Raw genomic sequence first — 26,758 nt, 5'->3', positions numbered from 1 at the left:
ACTACAAGGGCAGCCTTACATATGCTTATAATTTGTGATTTTACAATGCGGGGACATCTACATTTTCAAAGAAGGGAGGATACCATAGAAGCCCAGAAGAAAAAGGAGGGGGGAACTTTTGCAAGGACCTAGTTTGCAATATGACTTCAGAGCATTTGAAAAAAACAAAAAAACAAAAAAACAAAAACTTTATAGCTCTTCCGAGTCCAAAGCTATTTGAAAGAAAAATGTGCATTTGTGTTAAATTAAATTATGTCTATGAAATTCTAAGGGACCCTAAATATCAAGAATTCATTAAACTAGTAATTAATAATAATGAATGCCAATCATGATTACTTCTAAAATCTCCTGTGAAACACTCTAGAAAAAAAAATGTATAATTACTTTATATTTCAGGTTTTCCCTAAGAAAATGGTAGTATGTACCATATTTTACAATCTCTTTTATTATACTACAAAAACATATGGATACAGTAATTCTATAAAAAGAATTTCTTTTTGTTTGTGGAAGTGCTTCAAAACTTATACAAAGGAACAATAAATATCACTAAATCAATTATGCAAGAACAGAAAGAAGGTAAGGAGAGCAAACGCAATTTAAGGTAATTTTAAAACCAAAATATTATTTGAAACAAGCATATCCTGGGGAAATATAAAAATACTCTTTCATTTTTTAAATATTTATTTTTGAGAGAGGGAGAGGGAGAGAGAGAGAACGAGAGAGAGCTCACATGAGGAGGGCAGGGGAAGAGAGAGAGGGAGATAGAGAACCCCAAGCAGACTCCATGCTGTCATCACAGAGCTAGACTTGGGACCAGATCTCATGAATCATGAGATCATGACCTGAGCCAAAATCAAGAGCACTTAACAACTGAGCTACCCAGGCCTTTTCATTTCTTAAAAGAAATTACCCCTGAGTTGAGCTTTTCACTTCATAATTAAGAGACTCAATAATAGGGAATCAAGTTCCAAAATAGATTTCTTCAATACTTTCTGTCTAGGTGAGAGGAATTGGTACATACAGCTTTCAGGAAAAAAAAAAAAAAAAAAAAAAGAACAGTGCTTAAATCGAGCCATCAAAGTAGCCAACAATCTCTCCAATTGTTTAGCGCTATTATGTTTTATAATCATGTCCACGCCTTTTTGTGTTGCTGGAAATGAAGGAAATGATCATCAAAACAAATCCCCTGCACAGGAGGCTAATCTGAAGATGACACCAGCCTGTCAGTTGCAGGCACTCTGGTTATACTGCCCTGAGAGGCAGCTAACCCAGAAAAGATCCTGGAGGCAGCGACTCCATTTGCAATATTGCTCTCACTTCTCTGCTGTCACCAGGTGTCTCTCCTTTTCCTTGAACTTTCTCCCCCCATTCACCCGATAATCTTGTGCTTGTACATTGCCATCAGCTTAGCTAGAAAGAACCCAACCAGATTCACTTCACAACCAGGATGGGGGGAGCACTTACCAGGGAGCTTTTCGGTATTTCCACATCGGCTTTGGTTTTGATGTTTTTCTTGTGGTTTCCTTGAGTGCTCGTAGAGCTGCTGGTGAGGCAGGAACCCTGGGAGCTGCCCTTTAACACACTCCTGCAGGAAACATTATTTGATCCACTTTCTGTCTGTTGAGTGGCTTTCTTATCAACTCTGCAGGTAGAAAGTGATTCCTCTGATAAATTACATTGCTCTTCTTCAATCACTACTTTTCCCAATCCTTTGATGTTTAAGGTAACCTCTTAGTATCTCTTTGTCTTTAAACCTTTGAGTGATAAATGTTTGTCAGTGGCCTTGATCAGATCTTCATCTGACATCCCAGGAGTGTGTCAGTTTAGATTTGATATTTATTTATTTATTTATTTATTTATTTACTTACTTACTTACTTACTGCTTGTGAGATGGGGGAAGGAGGGAGCAAAATAAAAGCCACTGAAGAGTGATTGCTAAATACATGTCTGGCTTGAGATCAGCAGGAAATGTAATTACCTCTGGAACGTTTCTAAGTATACGTTTGCTTGCTTGGCACAATCAATGAGGTCGGCATACCTTAAAACGTATGTGTAATTTTCTTCCATTTCATGCCATGTGGGTACAATCCATGGTCCCAGTGTAGGCTGAATTTCTATCAACCTTGATAAAACTTACCATTCTTTAATTTCAAAGACCATTGATTTGGTTAACAAAGTAACATGGACTAAATTATCATTTTATGGCTAACTTTTATTTCATTGTTTAAATTCTGGCTAATGTACAAAAGACTGCTGCCACTGTGCATTTCTGTTTGCATGAAAACATGCTTGACTAGCATTTCATGTGCAGGAAGCAAACGACCCTCCCTGTTTTGGGGGGGGGACCCCTTGACATTGCCACCCTCTTTGCCAAGACCTTACCTGTTCAAAAGTTCGGTCATAAATGTATCTTTCGTTGAACATGTGACAGGGCTGGGTCTACTTCTTGGTTCAAACTTCGTTTGGTCATAGATGTCTTGTGGGGTCTTCAAATTATTTTTGCTTTGTAAACTATTGTCTGGACTCTGTGCCAACCTAGTGTTCCTGGCAAGCTCATTTTCCATTTTACACTGCAGCTCAGGCTTCTTTTTCTCTTTTTTTCTCTCCGATTTTAGCTGTTTGTTTCCAAACCCCAAACCTTTTGCATCCTTTTTTTCCACTTTGGTTTTGGAGACATCCATTTTCTTGCTACTGAGAGCTGGAAGTCGACTCCTCCGAAAACCAAACCAGCTGGCTAAAGAAGGCCCCGGCTTTGGCTTCGCTTCCACAGAGGGGGACTTTGTTTGCACTTGGCCCTTTTCCACGTTTTCCTGAATGCACAACATGACCTTTTCTTCAATTGTGGGTGAGAGGGGGGCTTCGGGGCTCACAGCACCAGTCCTGGTTGTAGAAGTATCTGGACACCTTCCAGAAGTTTCTAGCTTGGAGGTCCTGCTTGTTTCAAAACTGTGTGGACGCTCTGTCCTCCCCAGATTCTGCGGGGCTCGTGGGCAATCTGTTGGGGCGGGTGGGCATGTGTAGTGGTCACTGTTTGGTTCCTCAGGGACAGCCATGGTGGGACATCCTCCCTCTGCATAGCCCTGCTTGTCTTCCATTCCACAGGGGGCAAGGAGCCCTTCAGATGTTGGAGGGACCCTCAAAGGCAACTTGCTTGGGCTCCCATGCTGGCTACTGGGGCTGCTGCCTGCACTCCCTAGGGAGCCTTGCCTGGTGGAGAGATGTCCCAGAGGCCTCCCCACGCTGGGGAGACTGTCAGACATGGGAGCAGAAGGGGTCTTGTTGGGCGAGACTTCCGCGGAGGAGCTCTGTCGGGTGAGGGAGTTGCCTCTCTCAGCGGTGTTGGTAATAATCTGAGTTCGAACTTTGCCTGGCCCTTCCATGGGGGGAGTAGGGGGCTTGTCACCCGAGTGAGCACTGAAACTCTGGCTGCGGGCTTTGGCTCCATTCATGCCTAGAGCTGGTTTTAAGTGTGGCTTATTGGAGGAAAGGGATCTTTTCACAGCCCTGTTTTCTACCCCATCTTTTCCATCAGCCCCAAGGATGCTATTATCCAATGACTCTGGCATTGCCGTTTCCAGGGGAAGCCCTTCAGCCAAACTGCCTTGTGCCTGAAAACACAGTGGAGTCACAGTTCTTTCTCCCACTGTGGTCTCCATGCTCACTGGATTCCCAGCATCCTCTGGCTTAGCTTTGCTCACAGCCACAGAACTTTTAGAGGCTTCATTCAGACTGTCTTTTTCATGTTTCCCTGGCACTGTAGAACTTTTCCTGAGCAATTGGGGAGATTTCATGAGAACTCTGAACCCAACTGGGAGGCGAGTTTTCAGCCCTTTCTCATGAGCGCTTTGACAACCATGTGGGGTGTTATGGCTTTTGGAGGAGGGTGATGATGAGTGACTGTTACCCTGAGATGATGGTGACTCATTCGCCCCTAAGAAGGCAGGCTTGGGTGAGGTGGGGACACAGTCATTCATTTGTCCTTTTCTTCCTGGGGACACACTTTTGGGGGACGATATTTCCAGTGGCTCAGGGGCTGAAGGACAATTCTTGGGAGTCCGTAACCCTGTGTCTGCTTGTGTGATCCCAAGCATTTGGTGAGGTGGGGTTCTGGGGACACCTCTCTTTGGAGAGACCTTTAGGGGCCCTGGGGCCATCACAGCAAATGAGCTGGTTGGGGTATGAGCGGAACATCTGGTTTGAATCACTCTTTCTGTGGAGGGCAGAGGGTGAGTGAAGATAGGCTTTTTGAAGGCCACAGAAGGTTTCTTCCCTGGCACTTCTGTCATGATCTGATTAGAAGAGATAATAGGAGCAGAGGATCCCTTCAGAGGTGGGGATTTGAATATGGTCCTTGCTGTTTCATTGGGGACCCTGGTGTCGGGCTTGGCAGATGAGGGTGGTGGCAAATAGTCATAACTGGGCCTGATGAGAAGGGAGCCTGACCTGTCTGGAGGGGGTGGGGGGGAAGGTGATTTCATCCCTGCCTCTGGCCCAGGGTCACAGTGTTTGTCCCTTGTCGGGGGTTCTCCATTGTCACCTGGCTCATTGAGCGGCCTTGGCAGTAACTGTGATGCTGGAATCTGACTCTTGGAGCACTGGACCCAATCCTTTCTGCTGGACATTTTGGAGCCATGAGGAAGTTGGCCAGGGTGTTTTGGAATGTGTGAATCTGGCTGCAAATCAAAAAGGGGTGCTGGGCCCTCAGTCTTCTTGAACCGTGAGAGCTTCCCAGGAGCTAAGGCTGGTGATTTTTCAAGAGACACTGGGCCCGATGAGGGCACTCTTGAGGAGAGTTCAGGCTCTATCATTTTTGATTTCTGAGGTGAAGACTTGCCCCTGGCAGGGATTTTTGTCAGACTTTGTTTTTGATAGATACCCAAGGACACTGAAGACCTAGAATTACTCTGGCATGACACAGTGAGTGTTGGTTTGGCCGGTCTTGGTCGCTGAGTATTTTGTGTGACTGTCCTGGGGCTGAAAGAGCCAGTGGGTGCCACAGTAACATTATCTATGTCATCTTTTGGAATGTTTTTCTCAGTTTCCTCTTCGGGTCTCTTCAAAAAAGTGTAGTCTCTTGCTGCAGCTCCTGGCTGTAAATGAGCCATTCCCTGAGGTAAAATTTCAGTGTGTTCTGCCTTGGGTCCAGTAGGGGCCGGATTGATGGAAATTTCATTTCTGGTAACAGTGACAAAGCCAGTCTGGTGAGAGCTGAATTCAATGGGCTCGCCATCTTCCGCGTCAAATATGACGGTAATGCATTCTTCTGAAGAAGTCCTTTTTACAACCCTTTGCTGCTTAATGAAGCTAAACGTCTTTGGTCTACTCTCTAAGGGGATGGGCACTTGTTTTTCCTCCTCATCAGGAGACCCCAGTTGAGATTTTCCAAATCCCATAAGGATGTCCAGATTCTCCATGGATCGGTCAGTGTCAGCAGTCAGTGACAAATCTGAATGGCTTTTCTCGTCACTGCTACCGATGTGCAATTCATCAAAGGCTTCATTGTCATCGGTGTCTGAAAGCTGTAGACTGAGAGCCACACGGCCCTGACCACGTGGCTCCCTCTCTCTCTGTACTTGAGGTGCCTGCACACTTGGGCACAGCATCCTCTCCAAGGGGCAGTTGCTGGCACAACTGGTCCGATTCTCAGGCCTTTCCCTGGGGTAAACTGAGGACATACCTTCTGTAAAGTGTTTTCTATTCAGCTCCCAGCCAAATAGGCTGTCAGAAACACTGTGGGTTAATTTATGACTGTGCAGCCTGCAGCCCTGGTTTGGAGCTGCCTGGAGCAAGGCTAAGGAGGAAGAGTCCTCATCAGCATCATCATGGGAATCTGTGTCATAGACAAATGTCTCGTGGGGCTCCTTGCTGGGGCTCCGCGTGTCAGTTGGTTTGCAGGGGGGATACCCCTTGATGCTGCTACTCTTAATTCCTGGAGAATATATTCCTTCATTTGAGTTCATGCAATCTTTATAACCCCATTTTGTTATCACTGACGGGGGTTCAAGTAACACCTTTCGCTTCTGTAGCTTTCTTAGTCCTTCCAAAATGTGACTTTCCTTGATACGAGTGGGAGGTAGTTCATCTGTCGGACTAGCGAAGCCACTTGGGAGCGAAGAGTCAATACTTAGCCTTTTATCCCAGTTTTGTGATGATTTCTAGGAAAGAAAAGTACATGTCAGACATCACTGAATCACGTGGATCACAACTACAAAAAGGAAAAGTCCATGATTAGACTTGATTCTGGTGGTTCAGTATTCCTCTATAAATGCATACCTTAATTAATTAATGCTAATTAATCATTAACTATGCAGCAAATCTCTGCTTTGCCAGCTTCTGAGCTAAGTAGCCCATGATGTAATAAAGTAGTAGATAAGGACCCTGCCCTCAAGGAGCAAGCAAGCCAGCAGAGGAGAGGAGACTTGACACAAATAACCAGAAGTCAAGGGGGCAAACGAGGAGTATGAATGTAATAGGAACTCCAGAAATTCAGAGAGAGGTCAAACCCCTGTTTGGAAAAGCCATGGGAGGCATATAAGATTTTTGGTGTGTGTGTGTGTGTGTGTGTGTGTGTATGTGTGTCTCTGTGTGTGTATGTGTGTCTGTGTGCGTGTGTCTGTGTTTCAAACCTCCCTAGCCCCTAAACAAAGGATGAGTTTGCCTTGGCTGAAACCTGGGGGAAATGATCTCCAGGTAGAAGAAGTGGGATGGCAAATACCAAAATAGTGAAGATATGTTGAAGGTGCACTTAGGAAATAATCAGAAGACAATATGACCTCATTGTACAGTATTTACAAGAGGTAGAGTGGGTAAATGGAAAAGCAAGTTGGTCCCTATATTAATGGTCCCTTCCATTCTAAAATTTTATAGTTCTGGGTCTTCATAACTTTCTTTGATAGAAGGGGAACATCTGTGAAACACATACATACATCTAACAGTGGGACACTGGCTGCTAGAACCCTATAGTAATGATTTACCTACTATGAAAGGTCAATTTTCTGTTCTTGATACCATCCCAAATACTAGTGCTAATTCTGACTAAGAATGACACAGAAAAACCATTCTATCCTACACAGACCTTCATATTTTTCAGAGTATTGCTAACCAGAAGTGGAGGGCAGAAGTAGAGAAGTAGCATTTACTGACCATCTGCTGTGTAGCAACCACTGGAACAGGGCTTTGATTTAATATTCAGAACAACACCATGAGGGAGACATTATCAATTCTGTTTTACTAGGGAGAAAACTGAGAGGCAGCATGGTTAGTCTGTTTAAGATTACACATTTAAGGAAGAGTTGGAACAAAGGTTTCAAAAGCTCTGATTTCCAGGGCTCTTCCTGGGACTTGGTTCCAAAGTAGCATTGCGGAGATTCTAACCCAGGCAGGCTGGCTCTCAAGCCTGCATACCCATTGGCAATGCTATGTGACTGGAGCCAAGTCTCTCAGTTCTCTTCTCTATATTGTCAATGTCATAATAGAGATCATACATAATTGTAGACAATCTTCACACCCCTCGCACCCCTTTCTTCAATGGAACCTGCAGAGTTTTATCGCATACCAAGACCCAGAGAAATCGGTGGGATTTGGGCACTGACCTCAGTCTTTTTTTTTTTTTTTTAAGGTTATATGATTAAAGGTGAAGAACTTCTATGAGTGAATCTGGTGGTTTCAGATGTGTGCTCTGTGCCCACCTTGCCTAACAGTGCAACTTCTCTTGGCATCTTCATACCAGCTGCCCCCGCCCATAACTGACCACAAACCATGTGCAGAGGTTGAAAAAGTGTCAGAAACTTCATGTTGGAGCCTTGGCTTTTTAGTAATCTGTGAACATTTGCTTACATCTAAGACATTTCCATTAAAATTACTCTTGCTATCTACAACACATGGTGTTTATTTTTTTATCTGTTATTTGTTGATTGTTTTTAAGTCAAATTATATATTTTCTTTAGAAAACTCTCCAGTATCAGAAGTTGCTGTGGATAGATGCTATTTGGTGATGCCTCCCCTTTCCTCTCCTTTTCGTCTATGCCAATAAAACTTCTTTGGAAATCAGGAGAAATCCCATTAGTGAGTTTGGGTATTAGAGACCAACCAGTGGGAGGGCTGCCCCTCCTTGGGTTTCTAAGAAGCTCCATGATCCTGATAGTCACGTTCACAATAAGAAGAGAAGCCAGGCAGAAGTACTCTGCAAGAGCTTGAAAAGGCAGATTTGTTAAACCCATAGAAGATGTGCTCAGCCGAGCTCCCTCTGCCTCTTTAAAGCCTGGCTTCCTGAGGTTGGATTCATCCCAGGGCCAGTGGCCATAAACCTCCCGGGGCGCAGCTCTCCATCCTGTGGAAAACCAATTGAGGAATGTGGTTAATCTCACAGGATGGAGAGCTGGGCCCTGGGAGGTTTTATAGTATTCAGTAATTCAGTAATTTTTATATAGTAAATATATAGTATTCAGTAATTCAGTAATATTATAGTATTCAGTAACATGAGAAAAGTTTGGAACAATCTGGAAACTTGAAAAAAAAAGCATGAATCTTCTATAGGAGAGATGAGGGAGGAGCTGGCATTTCCACAGGCAGCTTCATGTTGTGCCTGGAAAACAGCTGCTCTGGGAGGCAGTGCAATTGGCTGAAGGATGCCGCTGATAACATAGGGGCCTAGGTTCCACGTCCATAGTCTTTTTCTATTTCTTGACTGGACAATGGTTTCACACAACTTTTTTTTTTTTTAAATAACATTCTTGGTCTTAATGTAACCAGTCCATCCCAATAATTTGAATAATATTTCAAGCTTGGCTGATTCAACAGGGCCACGACAGCAGAATGGCAAAGAGTGAAAGTTCTGGAACCAACTAACCAGCTCTGCCACTTACCAGCTATGAGATCTTTGGCTAGTTACTTAATTTCTCAGCAGCCCAATTGCCTCATCTGTACAATGGGGGAATAGGCAAACCTACTTAAATAGGCTGTTATGAGCACTGAATGAGCTAATACTTGTGAAATACTAAAAGAGCTGGGTGGCACATGGTAATTATTCATGAATTAGATCCAGATTCCTCCATGCAGAGCAGCCTAATGCATCTCTTGCAGGCTTCCTTTCTGTTTCTTTTAAATTTTTTTTTTTCAACGTTTATTTATTTTTGGGACAGAGAGAGACAGAGCATGAACGGGGGAGGGGCAGAGAGAGAGGGAGACACAGAATCGGAAACAGGCTCCAGGCTCTGAGCCATCAGCCCAGAGCCCGACGCGGGGCTCGAACTCACGGACTGCGAGATCGTGACCTGGCTGAAGTCGGACGCTTAACCGACTGCGCCACCCAGGCGCCCCTTCCTTTCTGTTTCTATAGAAAAGAATATTAAAAAAAATAATTGTGAATTATGAAAGAGCCATTGGTCACATATTTATTATTATGCAAGTTATTATTGTAGTCATGTGAAAATTCATAATACATGACTTTATTATGTAAGTTAATACTAAATGAGTACTTGGTACATGGTAAGAACTGTAGAAGTTTCTTAAATAATATAAATTTAAATGTCTTTACGGGCTGGGTCTAGTTTGCTAGGTCCTTGAAAACTGGGACTATGTGAGATGTGACAGGTGTGCTGGTACTCATATCCATTCTGAGTCAGGACCTTATGAAATCCACAGATGACAGTCACCTGAGTGTGTAAAAATTACATAAGAACCTAATTTCTCCTTTCTCAGGGAAGAGGTTTCCCTAAAAGATCAAGGGTTGCTCAAATTGTAAGAATTTCAAGAAAAAGAAAAGAAAAAAAGGCAAGGCAAGGCAAAGGACGAAAAGACAAAGGCTCTGAGGGGGGAAGGGAGGGAAAGGGGGAGTGAAGAGAACAGAGCAAGGGCTCTGGATCCAGTGACAACCACAAAGAGAGGGAACATTCCTGACCATCTTCCCAGTTTGTTAAGAGTCAGGCTCCAGCAGCCATTATTCAGAACTTTGAACATCTACTCAGAAGGAACAACTTTGATAATATATACATGCTGTATTAGGAATCTGAGTCCAAGGGAATAAGCTCTAAATTCCACTTTGAAATTTTTTTCTGAGTTCTTGTTCAGAGTATGACAAAGCTACTCCCTCACTATTATTTTCTGGCAGTTATGGAGCCCTCCTGGCTTCTATGCTTCCAAATAATAAATGGGAGTTTACGCATATGATAGGAAAATGACCTCTGAAACTTCTGATTCAGGGTTTCCGTTGTTGTGTACTTTCCGCTTTTCTTCAATATGGGGAAAGGGCAGAAGTAGCTCTTCCACACCCTCTGCTTACGGCAGCCTGCACAGATGCTTGTTCGCTTGTGAGGGCCCACCTAGCAGATGGGAGGCATCCAGCAGCAGGAGTTACCTAACAACCTGGTGAAAAAACTCCCGGCATCTAAGTCAGCGCATGCCTGCCTCCAGTGGAGCCACAGTCCCTGTCATCTACCATGGTATTTTCTCTCTCTGCCATGCCACCCTCCAATTTATAGTCAATTAGTGCTTTATGAGGCTATAAAACTGAGTAAAGGAGGTCAATATAATACATGCCATGCTTGAGTAGTAAATTCCTACAAAGCTAATGATACTTTGAAAACTTTCGGCCATTTATTCTGAGATGATGTACCATCCTCCCTATCATCTGGGAAGAAAACAACATTCACTTTGAGTTCTCAAGGGATGCTTAGTCGGGGATGGCTTGGCCAGTGGCCTTGCTCACTGTCATTTGCAGTGGGCATTAGCAAGTCTTTCTGAGCATCGCAGCAATAGAAAGTGTCCATAAAACTAATTGGAAACATCTGAGTTGGCCTGAAACATCGTCACTTTCATTAGGCCAGGGCTCTGGGTTCCAACTTGATGTGAATCTATGAGCTTGGTGGGCTCCAGCAAAGCACAGAAGGAAACTGTCTTCTTCCTCCCAACTCCCCCCGCCAATGCTGTCCAAGTCATTTGGGTTACATCATCCTTCCACCCCTCACTTGCTGTGGGACTTCTGGCAAGTAACTTAACATTTCTGAGCCAGCTTCCTCTCCCATATAATGGAGGAAATGAGATCTCCCCATATAATTCTGTGAGCAGTAAATGCACAGGTACTCAACAAATGGTCATTCTCTTCCCACTGTCCACCTTCCTGCCAGAAGAGGATTCTTTCCTGGCTCACTCTGATGCTAAATTGTCTCAAAAGGAGGCCTTACCCTTTTCCTGAGGTTCTTTCCATCATGCCATGTGTGGGAGGAGCCGCTGGAGTTCTCACTGCAGGTGCTCGAAAGAGACAGCTCACTGCTGCTGCAGCTGTTTCGAGGACAGAGATGACCAGGGATGACGATCCCCAAACCAGGGCATTTCAAAGCAGGGGATCCTGATTTTGCATTCGGCGGGCATTCCTAAAAAAGCAGGACAGCTCTGAGCTAAGGCTTTGCTTAGAGGACAGTAAATACCAACTTGACATCACAGTGAGGTAGAAGCAAATGTAGCCTAGTGCTTAGAAGGACAGCTTTTGGGGTCAAACAGCCTAGAGGTCCAAATCTTGGCTCTGCCTCTTGCTAATATACTAGGAGGAATTATTTAATCCCTCAGAGCTACATTTGTTCTTAAAGTGAATAATGATACTATTATCATTACTGCCTACCTTATAGAGTTACCACAAAGACCAAATGGGGTTCTAGATTAGAAGCATATCACACAGTACCTGGCCTAAGTAGGTACTTGATTATGACGAACTGCCATCACAATGGCAGAAATATCACAATGGTAGTTTCCCACTTTCTCCAGTCAGATGGGTCAAATAATCAGATCCATATCAAGCCATGACCAATGGCACAAAAGAATGAAGACAGAGTAGCATTTTTGGCTGTAGGGTTCAAGAGCATGACCACTACACTGGGAGTTTAGTGACCTGGATCTCAGGCTGCATGTTGCCCCTGGCAGGAGACACTGAGTAAAGAAAGCATTTAACTTCCATGCACCTCAAGGTCTTCCTTTGTGTGTATGTGGCGGGGTGGGGGGGGGGGGCAGTTCCACCAGATTGTTCTCCTGGCTCCGCACACAGCATCATTCTGAGTCAGGAATCAAATACCCGGGAAGTCATGTGTAGTGGCACATCAAACTGAGGAATTAGGAGGTACTGTTGGAAAGGTTATGGAACTCTCCATATCATTTGGCCGTCTAAATGGTAAAGACTGCCACATCAACTAGATCTGGGTTCCATGCCGAAGACCCAGGTGGGGGCACAGGTGACAAAGTTGTAAACATCTAAAGCACATCCTGACAGCCATATTCTTGGCCCCTAATGTAATAGATGAAGCTCCATGAGCTGGACAAGCTAAATTAATTTAGCATCCTGATCACGAGAAGAAAGTCTCTCCATTACCGTCTCATTCCAGTCTCCTATCTATATAAAGCTTTGTCTCAGAAGCTCTTTGATGGGGAACCATCTGTCTTTGTGTCATTCACAGAATGGCAAAGCCTCTTACTTATGCAATTTATTGACACTTTATGGGTGCCTTTATTACCTGAGTACTTATCACTGTTCTCCAAATGCAATTCCAGCTGACAGTGACTAAATCCCCACTGGAGGAAGGAAAGGCATGCTGTTCTGGGAGTACTCAGGGAACATGCTAACCCCCCGCATAAGTACAAAGGGTATATTTAATTTCCTCTCTAATCAATATCCATAACACTTAATAAGGTTAGGTTTTCAACATCAAGCATTTGCCTGCTATCAATACTTCATTTTTGCTGCATAACAATCCCTTTAAGTGATCTAAATATGCCAAGAAATTTTACTATTCCATCCCCTACCCCCGAAATTTGGCTCTAAATAGCACTGAGAGGAGAAACTTGTCTAAAAATTCAGCATTCAGCAGTATCTGTTGATTTATGACCTTGTTACTGCTGCATGTAACTTACTTAAGGAGAGTTTATTATTTGTACCTTGACAGATGTCTACAACCAGTAGTGCTATTGCACAGGTTGCCTGACATCGACACTTGGGCCACTGTGTACATCTAGGACAAACTTTCAGAAGTAACACATTACACTCCCCTTCTACTCATGCACTTTCCTATTTTCACCATCCCCAAACCTCTTTCATATTTTGTTGCTTGAATAAGCAGGGTGGTGGTTTTATTTAGGACTGCCTCTGCTCTGACAGACTGGTCCGTTCTCCAGAGGGAGATTGTGACTGTGTCCTGTGAGACCATCCAGATCTAAATTTTTCTTTTTTCTTTTCTTTTCTTTTTAATGTTTATTCATTTATTTTGAGAGAGAGAGATCTGGGAAGAGGCACAGAAAGAGGGAGAGAGAGAATCACAAGCAGGCTCCGCATTGTCATTAAGTAGCCCAACATGGGGCTGGAACTCATGATTCATGAAATCATGACTTGAGCCGAACTCAAGAGTTGGACACTCAACCATCTGTGCCACCCAGGTGCCCCTGATATAAATTTTTCTAATGGCCCTTTTCACACTCTGCATGGCTTTCAGTTACCGTTTGTACTCTACCTTTTCTCGAAGCACCGAAACTTCCATGATTTCCCTCTGTCTTTCCCACCTATTCCTTCCTACTATACCTATCAAAATTATATGTATTTTTACAGCTCAACTCCATTCCCAGGACACTTTTTACAAACAAGCATCCTTGCCCAGTTGTTTCCCATGTGTGTACCTCCTGTATGGATGCTGGATTAAGATGACAGGGAATTTAACCTCAGAGCTACCAAAGGGAGGAATTGCTGCATCTTCCTTTGACCATGAACTTGAGATGAGCAGATGTGATGGAGCATACTTCAGGGAGGTGGAGAAGACCTATTACTGTCATATAGAGGTCGGTGGGGTTGGGGGTGCTTAAGCAGAGAAATATCTTCCAAGTCAGGCTTCTCATACTTCAATGTGTACATGTATCATCTGGGATCTTGTTAAATGCAGATTCTGAGTAATTCTGAGGTGGAATCTGATGTGTAGTATTTTTGACAAGTTCCTGGGTGCTTCTATGCTGCTGTGCCAGGACTTTGAGTAGAGGGTCCCTAGGGGAAGGTATGAAAGAGGTCTACCTCTGATGTGGGTTGCTTGGTAGCAAGTTGTATTACCACACGGCCTGACCTGGACTTTGGAGCAGGATGAAGGGAACGGTCTGAGCCTACCCATGGACCAGTGCAGTGGGGAGAGACTATGCATATGTGTGTAGGGGGGTGGGGGGGGGAATTTACAGGGTAATTCCTTAAAAGAAGAGGAAGGGTCAGTCCTCCATATTGGATATTCTCCCATATTTACCCCACATTAGACAATCAATATTTGAAGTTAATAAGGGACCTAGAATCTCTTACATCATGGCTGCAATGCGAGCTCCTTTTTCCTGAAGTCTCCTTCATCAGCAAATGATTATCAAGCAGGATTATCCACTCCAGTGAATAACTAACTGTTGTGTGGTTGAGTGCTTGAACTCTAAGGCCATTTATTAGGTTTAAACTCTGGCCCTTCCACTTGCTAACTCCTTAACCTTGAGAAAGTTATTTAACCACTACATGCCTCAGTTTCCTTATTTGTAAATGGAGATGATGAAAGTACATATCATACAAGATCACTGTGAAATCTGGACAGCCCCTGGCATACAGCAATGCTTAGTAACATTTAGGTGTTGCTACTATTATTTTTTTTTTTTATATACGTGTGTCTTGACTCTCAAACTAAATCACAAGTTTACAGTCTCCCTAAGAGACTCTATGTTATACTTTCTTGTGGTGCCAGTGTTGTCTGATACCTTGCACACAGGAACTGGACTGAGCAACAGCCAAAAGTGTGGGTGCCCTTTATTTCTGGGAATTATTGATATGAAGTTCTGGAGAGATATACTAGCAGATACTGCTCTTTGTTATCATTCCCCATCTTTGCCACAGTGTTCTGTGACTGTGGCATAGTGCTGATTATGAAGAACAGAAGAGCGCTAAACAGCAGGAATCTTATTATTGCCCCAATATGGTTGGTGGGTACTGTGGTACATGAATTTTATATATTGTGGGATTTCATCCTCACCACGATTCTCTGAAATAGAAAATAAGTATCATTATGCTCATTTCTCAGATGGGGAACTTGAGGCACAGTGGCATTGCTGTCTTGCGTAATGTTACCAAGCTAGTACAACATTCTGAAGTCAGGCCCACATCCTAGCCATTATTCTATGGCACCAAGTAAGGACCTTAACAACAAGCAGAAATCCTGGACATATACAGACCATAAAGTACCCAACAGAGAAGAGATCTAATTAGCAATAGATGATTATTATTAAAAAGATTTTTGGCCCCCAAAAAAATGTATAGTGGTTTCCACTGTAACATTATCTTAATTATGTTGACTTCATTGGCAAAATATACCCCTTTTGCACTAGTCGAAATGTTTTTTTCTCATTGTGTATTTTAGATTACTACCTTGGGTGACTCATGCTTTAACATCCTTAGTGTGAGAAATACAAACAAAATCTGTAATTAAAAAAAAAAATAAGGAGAGAGGACTGTCTGTCCTAGAGAAACCGGGACAACCTGAGGGGCCATAGGTGGGTGATTGTGAACTAGGGGAGATAAAATGGGCTGTGTAGGCATGGAGAGGAGGGATCCCCTTCTGCAGAGAGACAAAGGGAAGAGAAATTGTGGCTGGGGAAGCATAGGACTGTATCTGGACAACACAAAAAACATCAGATCGGGATGGAGAGAGATCCCATCTGTAACTGCAGGTTAGAGGATCTCTAACTGCAGATCCCATCTTTGGACTGGGGCTGGTTGCCTTGTTCATGCACCTGGTGAGGAGGGAGCCACCTCCGGGTTCAGTGGTAGATCAGGGGCACGGTCTGCAGCAGGAGAAACCGGTCCCCTCCCCTGAAGTGCTGTGGCACAGGACAAAACCAGCTAGGACCACATATCAGGAGGCGCTTCCCCAGTACCGGGGTGCACAGAGAGGGAGTTTAAATCCCAGCCAAGCACCAAGGCCACAGAGTCGGAGGAGTGAGACAGACAGTAGTCTGTGCCCATGGCACAGTAAGGACGGCTTCAAAGGAGTGATTTGGGACACCAGGTCGTGGAGGAGACACTGGGGGGTTGCCATTTTTCTCCCACCACCACCAAGGTGGGGGTCTCAGGGAACTGACCTCGGGGCCCAGTGGAGGTGGGACCTGTCTACACCAAACCACGCCCCTCCAAGCCAGGTAACCGTGTATCTACTGGAGTGGGATAGACGTTGTGGAACCAGACAGACCCCCTCCTCCAGACCAGTGCTTCTGCATTGCCTGGATTAATTCTAGGACAATTCTCACTATATAGATATAGTCTTCCTTCCATTTCTCCTTCTTATCTCTTCCCTCCTCTAGGCTGGTTACTATGGCTATTGGTTTGTTTAAACGGCCATATTTAATCCATTCTCTTGATACAGGTTCTTCTTTACATTCCTTTCTCTCTCTCTGGAATAATCAACCAGTACAGTTTCTCTGTCTGGGTAACTTTACCTTTGTTTCTTTTTCCCCTACCTCCTTATTTTCCTTTGTCTATCTCTGGATTAAGCCTTTTAGTTTCTCTGCCTGGTCATTGTTCATTTTTTTCTTTTTCCCCGCCCCTGTCATTTCTGTCTTTGTGTATGCTCTTCCATCAGCACCGCCTCCACCCTGTTCTTTATTTGTAGCTCATGTTTCTGGTTTTTTGCTTTTGGATTGTTTTTAGTTTTTTGATTTTGTTGGTTTGTTTTATTGGTTTGTGTGTCTGCATGTTTTTGTTTCCTGTTTGTCTGTCTGTTTTCCTTTCCAGGGCTACTTCAAGGAACAAATCTAAGTACACCTGGTAGAGGGTCCAAAACATCACTACAAGTAGGGAAATAAAATAACCAAAGTCACAACACCAGAGAGCAAGTAACACTCTCCAAAAAACACTTACTGAAGGGCCAGGCCCTGGACAGTGTATGACCCTCTTTAATGTAGCAGTGCTCACAGGTGCAGAACACATAACAAACTTTTAAAACTCATAAGGGACAGAAAACTAGCCAAAGTGATGAAACAGAAAAATTTTCCTCAAAAGAAATTCCAGGAAGAAATGACAGTTAAAGAATTGATCAAAAAAGATATAAGCAACATAACTGAACAAGAATTTAGAATAATAGTCATAAAATTAATTGCTGGGTTTGAAAAAAGCATAGAAGATAGCAGAGAATCTATTGCTGCAGATATCAAGGGACTAACAAATAGTCATGATGAATTAAAAATGCTATAAATGAGGCGCAAAATAAAATGGAGGCAGCCACAGCATGGACTGAAGAGGCAGAGGGGAGAACAGGTGAATTAGAAGATAAAATTATGGGAAAAGAGGAAGCTGAGAAAAAGAGAGATTAAAAAAAAAATCCAGGATCATGAGGGGAGAATTAGAGAACCAAGTGATTCAATCAAATGGAACAATATCCATATCATAGGAATTCCAGAAGAAGAGGAAAGAGAGAAAGAGGCTGCAGGTGTGCTTGAACAAATCATAGTTGAGAACTATTCCAATCTGAGGAAGGAAACAGGCACTGAAATCCAAGAGGCACAGATAACTCCCTTCAGATATAACTTGCACTGAACTTCTGCACAACATATCATAGTGAAACTGGCAAAATACAAGGATAAAGAGAGAATTCTGAAAGCAGCTAGGGATAAACGGGCTTAACATATAAGGGTAGACACATAAGGGTAGTAGCTAACCTATCTACTGAAACTTGGCAGGCCAGAAAGGAGTGGCAGGAAATTGTCAATGTGATGAACAGGAAAAATATGCAGCCAAGAATCCTTTATCCATCAAGCCTGTCATTCAGATTAGAAGGAGAGATCAAGGTTTTCCAATACAAACAAAAACTGAAGGAATTCATCACCACTAAACCAACCCTATAAGAGATCCTAAGGGGGACTCTGTGAGTGAAATGTTGCAAGGACTAAAATGTACCAGAGACATCACTACAAGCATAACCTACAGATATAACAATGACTCTAAACCCGTATCTTTCAATAATAACACCGAATGCAATGGACGAAATGCTCCAATCAAAAGACACAGGGTATCAGAATGGGTAAAAAAAGCAAGACCCATCTATTTGCTGTCTACAAGAGATTCATTTTAGACCTGAGGACACCTTCAGATTGAAAGTGAGGGGATGGAAAACCATCTACCATGCTACTGGAAGTCAAAAGAAAGCTGGAGTAGTCATACTTATATCAGACAAACTAGACTATAAGTTAAAGGTTGTAACAAGAGATGAAGAAGGGCTAATGCCCTAATTACAGGGTCTGTCCATCAGGAAGAGCTAACAATTATATATGTCTATGCACCAAATTTGGAAACACCCAATTATATAAAACAATCACAAACATAAGCAATCTTATTGATAAGAATGTGGTAATTGCAGGGGACTTTAATATTCCACTTACAACAATGGACAGATAATCTAGACAGAGAATCAGTAAAGAAACAATGGTCCTGAATGATACATTGGACCAGATGGACTTGACAGATATACTTAGAACTCTACATCCCAAAGCAGCATAATATACTTTCTTCTTGAGTGCACATGAAACATTCTCCAAGATAGATCACATACTGGTCACAAAACAGCCCTCAATAAATAGAAAAGAATTGAGATCATACCATGCACACTTTCAGATCACAATGCTATGAAACTTGAAATCAACCACAGGAAAAAGTCTAGAAAACCTCCAAAAGCATGAGGTTAAAGAACATCCTACTAAAGAATGAATAGGTCAACCAGGCAATTAGAGAAGAAATTAAAAAATACATGGGACAAACAAAAATGAAAATACAACAAATTAAACCCTTTGGGATGCAGCAAAGGCAGTCTTAAGAGGAAAATAAATTGCAATCCAGGCCTATCTCAAGAAACAAGAAAAATCCCAAATACAAAATCTAACAGCACACCTAAAGTAACTAGAAGCAGAACAGCAAAGATACCCCAAACCCAGCAGAAGAAGAGAAATAATAAAGATCAGAGCAGAAATAAACAATATAGAATCCAAAAAAACAGTAGAGATCAATGAAACCAAGAGTTGGTTTTTTGAAAAAATAAACAAAATTGATAAACCTCTAGTCAGGCTTCTCAAAAAGAAAAGAGAGAGGACCCAAATAGATAAAATCACTAATTAAAATGGATTTATTACAACCATTCCCTCAGAAATACAAGCAATTATCAAGGAATACTATGAAAAATTATATGCCAACAACTGGACAACCTTGAAGAAATGGACAAATTGCTAGACACCCACACACTACCAAAACTCAAACGGGAAGAAATAGAAAATTTAAACAGACCTATACCTAGTAAAGAAGCTGAATCAGTTATCAAAAATCTCCCAACAAATAAGAGTCTTGGACCACATGGCTTCCCTGGGGAATTCTACCAGACATTTAAAGCAGAGTTAATATCAATCCTCCTCAAGCTGTCCCAAAAATATAGACATGGAAGGAAAATTTCCAGACTCATTCTATGAAGCCAGCATTACTTTGATTCTAAAACCAAACAGATACCCAGCATCAAAAAAGAACTACAGGCCAATATCTCTAATGAATGTGGATGCAAAATTTCTCAACAAGATACTAGCAAACTGAATTCAACAGCATATAAAAAGAATTATCTACCATGATCAAGTGGGATTCATTCCTGGGCTGCAGGGTTGGTTCAATATTCACAAATCAATCAATGTGATACATCACATTAATAAAAGAAAAGAACCATATGAACCTGTCAATAATGCACATTTGACAAAATACAGCATCCTTTCTAAATAAAAACCCTCAAGAAAGTCGGGATAGAAGGAACATACTTAAACATCATAAAAGCCATTTATGAAAAGCTCACAGATAATATCATCCTCAATGGGGAAAAACTGAGAGCTTTCCCTCTGAGATCAGGAACACAACAGGGATGTCCATTCACTACTGTTGTTTAACATAGTGTTGGAAGTCCTAGCATCAGCAATCAGACAACAAAATGAAATAAAAGGCATCAAATTGGCAAAGAAGAAGTCAAACTTTTACTTTTCACAGATGACATGATACTCTACACGGAAAAACCTGACAGACTCCACCAAAAGTCTGCTAGCACTGATACATGAATTCAGCATAGTGGCAGGGTATAAAATCAATGTACAGAAATCAGTTGCATTTTTATACACCAATAATGAAGCAGCAGAAAGAGAAATAAAGAAACTGATCTCATTCGCAATTGCACCAAAAACCATAAAATACTAGGAATAAACCTAACCAAAGATGTAAAAGATCTGTATGCTGAAAACTATAGAAATCTTACGAAAGAAATTGAAGAAGACACAAAGAAATGGAAAAACATTCCATGCTCATGGATTGGAAGAATAAATATTGTGTTAAAATGTCAATACTACCCAAAGCTATCTACACATTCAATCTAATCCCAATCAAAATTGCACCAGCATTCTTCTCAAAGCTAGAACAATCCTAAAATTTGTATGGAACCACAAAAGACCCCGAATAGCCAAACTAATATTAAAGAAGAAGACCAAAGCAGGAGGCATCACAATCCCAGACTTTAGCCTCTACTCCAAAGCTGTAATCATCAAGACAGCATGCTATTGGCACAAAAACAGACATATAGACCAATGAGATAGAATAGAGACTCCACAATTGGACCCACAAAAGTATGGCCAACTAATCTTTGACAAAGCAGGAAAGAATAGCCAATGGAAAAAAGACAGTCTCTTTAACAAATGGCGCTGGGAGAACTGGACAGCAACATGCAGAAGAATGAAACTGGACCACTTTCTTACACCATACACAAAAATAAAGTCAAAATGGATGAAGGACCTGAATGTGAGACAGGAAACCATCAAAACCCTAGAGGAGAAACAGGAAAAAAACCTCTTTTACCTCAGCTGCAGGAATTTCTTAGTCGACACATCTCCAAAGGCAAGGAAATTAAAAGCAAAGATGAACTATTGGGATCTTATCAAGATAAAAACCTTCTGTGCTGTAAAGGAAACAATCAACAAAACTAAAAAGCAACTGATAGAATGGGAAAAGATATTTCCAAATGACATATCAGATAAAGGGCTAGTATCCAAAGTCTAAAATAATTTACCAAAACTCCACACCTGAAAAAAAAAATCCAGTGAAGAAATAGGCAGAAGACATGAATAGACACTTTTCCAAAGCAGATATCCAGATAGCCAACAGACACATGAAAAGATACTCAATGTCACTCATCATCAGGGAAATACAAATCAAAACCACACTGAGATCTCATCTCATGCTGGTCAGAGTGGCTAAAATGAACAAATCGGGAGACTGTGATGCTAGAGAGGATGTGAAGAAATGGATCCCTCTTGCACTGCTGGTGGGAATGCAAACTGGTGCGGCCACTCTGGAAAACAGTGTGGAGGTTCCTCAAATAATTAAAAATAGAACTATCCTATTACCCAGAAATAGCACTGCTAGGAATTTACCCAAGGGATACAGGAATGCTGCTGCATAGGGGCACTTTTACCCCAATGTTTATAGCAGTGCTTTCAACAATAGCCAAATTATGGAAAGAGCCTAAATGTCCATCAACTGACGAATGGATAAAGAAGATGTGGTTTACATATACAATGGAATACTACTTGGCAATGAGAAAGAATGTAATCTAGCCATTTGCAGCAACATGGATGGAGCTGGAGGGTATTATGCTAAGTGAAATAAATCAGGCAGAGAAAGACAGATACCATATGTTTTCACTCATATGTGGATCTTGATAAACTTAACAGAAGACCATGGGGGAGGGGAAGGGGAAAAAAGTTACAGAGAGGCAGGGAGGCAAACCATAAGAGGCTCTTGGATACTGAGAACAAACTGAGGGTTGATGGTGGGTTGGGGAGAGGGGAAAGTGGGTGATAGGCATTGAGGAGGGCACTTGTTGGGATGAGCACTGGGTGTTGCATGGAAGCCCATTTGACAATAAATTATATTTTAAAAAACGAATATGGATGAAAAAAAAGGAGAGAGACAGAGTGAATGAAGGCAAGAGTTTCTTGGATATAAATTGCACACTTAAAAAATTCCTGACCTTAAGGCCATATTATAGATTGGAAGGCATTAAGGTCTTCATGAATGTTTAAAGTGACAGCATTCCACTGAAATTTAATTCCAATCTAAATTGAGAATATTTACCTTTGATATAGAATATCCTATCTACATTGATAAAGTTATACAACAAAATCAAAAGCCAATTATCCACAAATGTTCATCTGTCACTGTTTTAAGCCTAACATTTTTCATTACATATTTATTTGGCTCTTGTATTTTTCAAGTTACTTTCTTTATGTCAATGAGAGTTAAAAGCCATGCTGGTTAAAGTTTTGCCAAATAAGCACAAAGCTAACCCTAGCTAAAAAAAATGTACAGCCCATGAATTTTTAAAAGTTCATACATAATATATCATAAAAGTAGGATGAATAATATAGGACATGGGCTTTAATAAAAAGCTCCTTGACCATTTCTCAGAGACTTTGAGATGTAATCAATACCCAAAAAGGTATCTTGGGGACAAAGTCAAGATTTACGATATTTTTGCCAAGAGTGACACTTTCTGCTTACTCTATCAGCTGGGGGACATAATATTGAATTTCAGAGAACACAAGAAAGGAAGGTATTTTTATCTGCCTGACAATGCTTCAAGGATGCGCTTTATGGTTCACTTGTGACATCATATTTGATGGAAGGAAAATAACCTGAACAAGCATTCTGAAGGCAAGAGGGAAACTCACATGAATCTCAACATCAGTTCGTGACTGCGTCAGACTTCGGCTTCTTTCCACGTCTGAGAGCAAATCTCCAGATGAAAGATCTAAGATGCGTGAGTGAAGTTTCTAGGTAAAAAGCAGAAATGTTGCACAGTGGTGATTTAATTGTTTGTTTCCAAATCCTGGCTTGGCCAGCTAAATCTCAAAGGAGTTGACATTTCTAGATTAGATAATACATGTCCTAACCCAAAACGTTTATTCTAGTTTATGAGCAAGCCATATGTATGTATGTGAAAACTATAGCTTATAAATAGTAATCACACTCTCACTGTCTGTCAGTTGTGCTGGAAAGTATTAGTAGGAAAAAATATGTAGGAGGAAAAATGTGAATCATCCAATACACTTACTGGCTAGTATGAAAAATAACTTTCAATATTCACATTAGAAAACAATCACCATGTTAACCTTATTATGTTGAATAGTGGTTAAAATCTGAGCAAATAATTATAAAAGTGACCTTATTTCTAAACAGCATTGATCTTGTAAAATCTTCCCTTGGATACATTTTAACTCAAAGTCATTAATGTCATCTGTTAGGAACAATTAATGTGAATAGAAAATAATTGCATCTGGGAGCTGGGGACGTGGAGGATTTTGCGCATTAATATTCACATGCTATTTGATTATATACTCAATTCTTTATTTCAGCTTTGCTTGGGAGGCCTGCTAAACCAGGGACATTTCACTATATTAATCTTTATACTAATTACTAAGGCTTTTCTGTGGACATTAAATTTGATCTGTTTAATTGCAAATACAATAAAACTCATGATTTATGTCTAATGTTTCTGCAAGGCTGATGACATTTTAAAATGGTACTTGTAGCCTGGTTTGTCTTGGTTACAACTTTTGTGACTTCAGACACTAAAAAATCGAATTGAGTAAGTAAATAATGTGGCTAGGCGTGCCTCCCTCACCTCTGAAAAGTTTTTCAATTACTTTTTCTCCCTGGAAAGGCCTTGCTGCATACAGATGTTGATCCAGGAAATGTCTGAGCTTCTGTGTCACTAATTAGTGTTAGGATCATCTTAGAGTACAGGGGTGGCCCCACCGGTCACTCTGTTCTTGCAGATGTGCCATTGTCAGCAGGGACCCTAAACTCCACTAAAATGAGGCACATTCACTACCTTCTCCATTTGACTCCCCTCGGACTGAACTTGCATGACAGCCCCTATGTGTGTGGTTAGTTGGCCACTCAACGAACATGCCTTCAGCACCTGCTGGAGGATGAGCACTGAGGTAGAACTGTGCTGCATCCCTCAGCAGGAGGGCATATTTTCTATTATGGATCATTGTCCTCCTTCCCAGTGAAGCTCTAAATCACTATTTTCTTCAAATCAACAAAAAAATTAGTTTTTAAAAAATGTTTATTTATTTTTGAGAGAGGGAGAGAGAGGAAGACACATAATCCAAAGTGGGCTCCAGGCTCTGAGCTGTCAGCACAGAGCCTGAGGCGGCGCTCAAACTTACAGACTGTGAGATCTTGACCTGAGCCAAAGTCAGATGCTTAACTGACTGAGCCACCCAGGTGCCCCTAAACTCTATCTCTACCCCCATAGTGGGGATTGAACTCACGGCCCTGAGATCAAGAATCGCATGCTCTACCAACCTAGCCAGCCAGGCGCCACCCACCAACCCCCCCCCCGCCAGATTTTTTAATATTTACTTATTTTTTAGAGAGAGATAGCACAAGTGGGGGCGGGGCAGAGAGAGACGGAGACACAGAATCTGAAGTAGGCTCCAGGCTCAGAGTTGTCAGCACAGAGCCCGATGTGGAGCTTGAACTCATGAACCATTAGATCATGACCTGAGCCAAAGTCAGATGCTTAACTGACTGAGCCACCCAGGCACCCCCACTATTTGCTTTAGACCAATACTTGTACTTTCCTCAATCTGTGTTTGTGGGGCTCCTTTGACCAAAAAGGGCATAAATTTTAAACCAGCTGCCTGTTATTTTGAAAATTCTAACTTTTTCAAAAGAGCTAAGACATCAATAGGTCACTAGAGTCAGGATGTTGTTTCTGTGCAATTTTTAGAATCCTTAGCTTGAGCTCCCTCTAGAAACTGAGTCAGCTGGGGGCAATAGTCATTTAATCCCCGGGACCTACCACAGTGTGTAATAGTAAGTAGCGAGTACCCAACTGATGCTTGTTGTAGTCTATAAAGAAAAAGATGTCTTTGTATTTTTTCTACCCACATATACATTTTAAAGATTGAGAGACTGCCAAAAGAATGATAATGTTCTGAGACATAAGGATCCATTTATCAATATGCAAACAGTCCAAGTTATAGGAAATGACATTCAAGAAAAGAAATGATGATTTTGAGTGGTATATCATGTGATATTGGGGAAGAGTCCTTCTACGTTAGCTATCTGATGTAATTTGGTTCATGGTTGCTCTTCACTCCTTATCAAATATATGATGTCATCCTTTGCTTTCTGTGTGAATCTATGTATGTATAAATGCATCCTCCTAAATGATGTTATATTTTAGCAGTTTATATCCAAATGCTCACTTCCCCTCAATTGAAATTAGTAACATGGTGTGAGAGAGGGGGCAGGTCCTAGGACAAGGGGCCAGGTGATCTGAGTTCCAGCTCTAAGAGTTTTACCAGATCTTGGGAATGTAACTGCATCTCTGTCTCCGATTCCTTGCTGGGTATGGAGGGATGGAAGTGGCTACTTAACCTACCCCAAAGGTAGGGAGAGGTGTTGCCATGGTTGGGAACAAAAACAGACAGGACAGTGTGCGGAAATTCACACAGCCTTACACCAATTACTGGTCAAAACTGAGAGTTGTTGGTAGGTAATTTCTTAAATGCTAAGGTAAACATGGATCCTCTGTTGTTAGAGTTTCCACACATGTAAGGCAAATTTCCACATATGCAAATACAAATTGACTTGGGAAACAAAATCTATTTCTGTGTTAAGGCGGTAGGCAAGAAAATGGTGGGTAAATATCATCTTTTCACACAGTTTGCCTTAAATAACCAAGAAAGCTCAAAAGTCCATATATGTTACATTTATTTTTTGTTGTTGTTACATTTCTTATAAGAAGAATTTTTATGAAAGGCTTATATTTTCACATATGTATAGGTATATATAATACCCTAGTGAACATATTCTCATGGACACGCACATACAGGGTGTACAAGAGAATAAGCACATCACTTTTCAAACTGGTACCGTGATGTTATCTGTGCTTAGTAATGAACTTGGCGTGGAACACCTGGGTGGTTCAGTCAGTTAAGCAACCAACTTTAGCTCGGGTCGTAATCCTGCGGTTCGTGAGTTTGAGCCCCACATCGGGCTCTATGATGACAGCTCAGAGCCTGGAGCCTGCTTCAGTTTCTGTGTCTCCCTCTCTCTCTGCCCCTCCCCTGCTTGCATTCTATCTCTCCTTCAAAGATCAATAAATAGTAAAAATAAATAAATAAAGATCTTGGTGCAAAGTAGGTAGAATATAGGTATGGGGAATTCAATTAAAGTTATTGTCAGAAAGAGTATAACTGACAGGAGAATACTGTGACCTCTTGAAAGAAGTCTCCCTGCTTAGAGGGAAAATTCTCAGCACATGCCTATCTATAGTTCATGTTCACGGCTAATGTCCATCTGGGTAAAATCTCTCACCTGAAATAATTCAAACTTAGAATTTTTAACCTGAAAATCGAGAGGAATCTTGGATTGAGACGTGAGTTTTTAAATGTTTTAGACATGAGAGGTAGCAAGATTATTCAGTAGAGGTTTAAAATTGACCTCACATCACCTCTTATATTATCTCAGTAACTTAGATTCCACTTAGTGTTAGAAATACAGATTCCCAACCTCACACATTTCCAAACCAGAGGTCAGTGAGATCTGTTTGCTCAAACGCTCCCTTTGATGGAGACAGTCTACCCCTCCCTTCCTTCCAGACTGGTATTATCCAGTCCCTCTCACTTTTGAGCTGAT

The 26,758-nt window shown here is 41.7% G+C and overlaps 1 protein-coding gene across 1 annotated transcript in view; it reads right to left on the bottom strand.

Moving 5' to 3' along the window:
* NCKAP5 (NCK associated protein 5) overlaps positions 1–26,758 on the bottom strand; it is a 778,542-nt gene that overhangs the window by 50,213 nt on the left and 701,571 nt on the right. Inside the window, exons 10-13 of the mRNA XM_047082267.1 lie at positions 22,771–22,872; positions 11,181–11,369; positions 2,383–6,155; positions 1,465–1,642 (exon numbers count right to left, since the gene is read on the bottom strand). Of these exons, the coding sequence (XP_046938223.1) occupies positions 1,465–1,642; positions 2,383–6,155; positions 11,181–11,369; positions 22,771–22,872 (4,242 nt within the window). The remainder of the gene's footprint in view (positions 1–1,464; positions 1,643–2,382; positions 6,156–11,180; positions 11,370–22,770; positions 22,873–26,758) is intronic.

This window comes from Lynx rufus, unplaced genomic scaffold (assembly GCF_022079265.1).
Source record: "Lynx rufus isolate CCGP_SWC_20201006 ecotype Redwood Valley unplaced genomic scaffold, mLynRuf1.p SCAF_2, whole genome shotgun sequence".
NCBI lineage: Eukaryota > Metazoa > Chordata > Mammalia > Carnivora > Felidae > Lynx > Lynx rufus.
The sequence above is the reverse complement of the archived record's forward strand: the minus strand, read 5'-3'. Positions and strand labels throughout refer to the sequence as shown.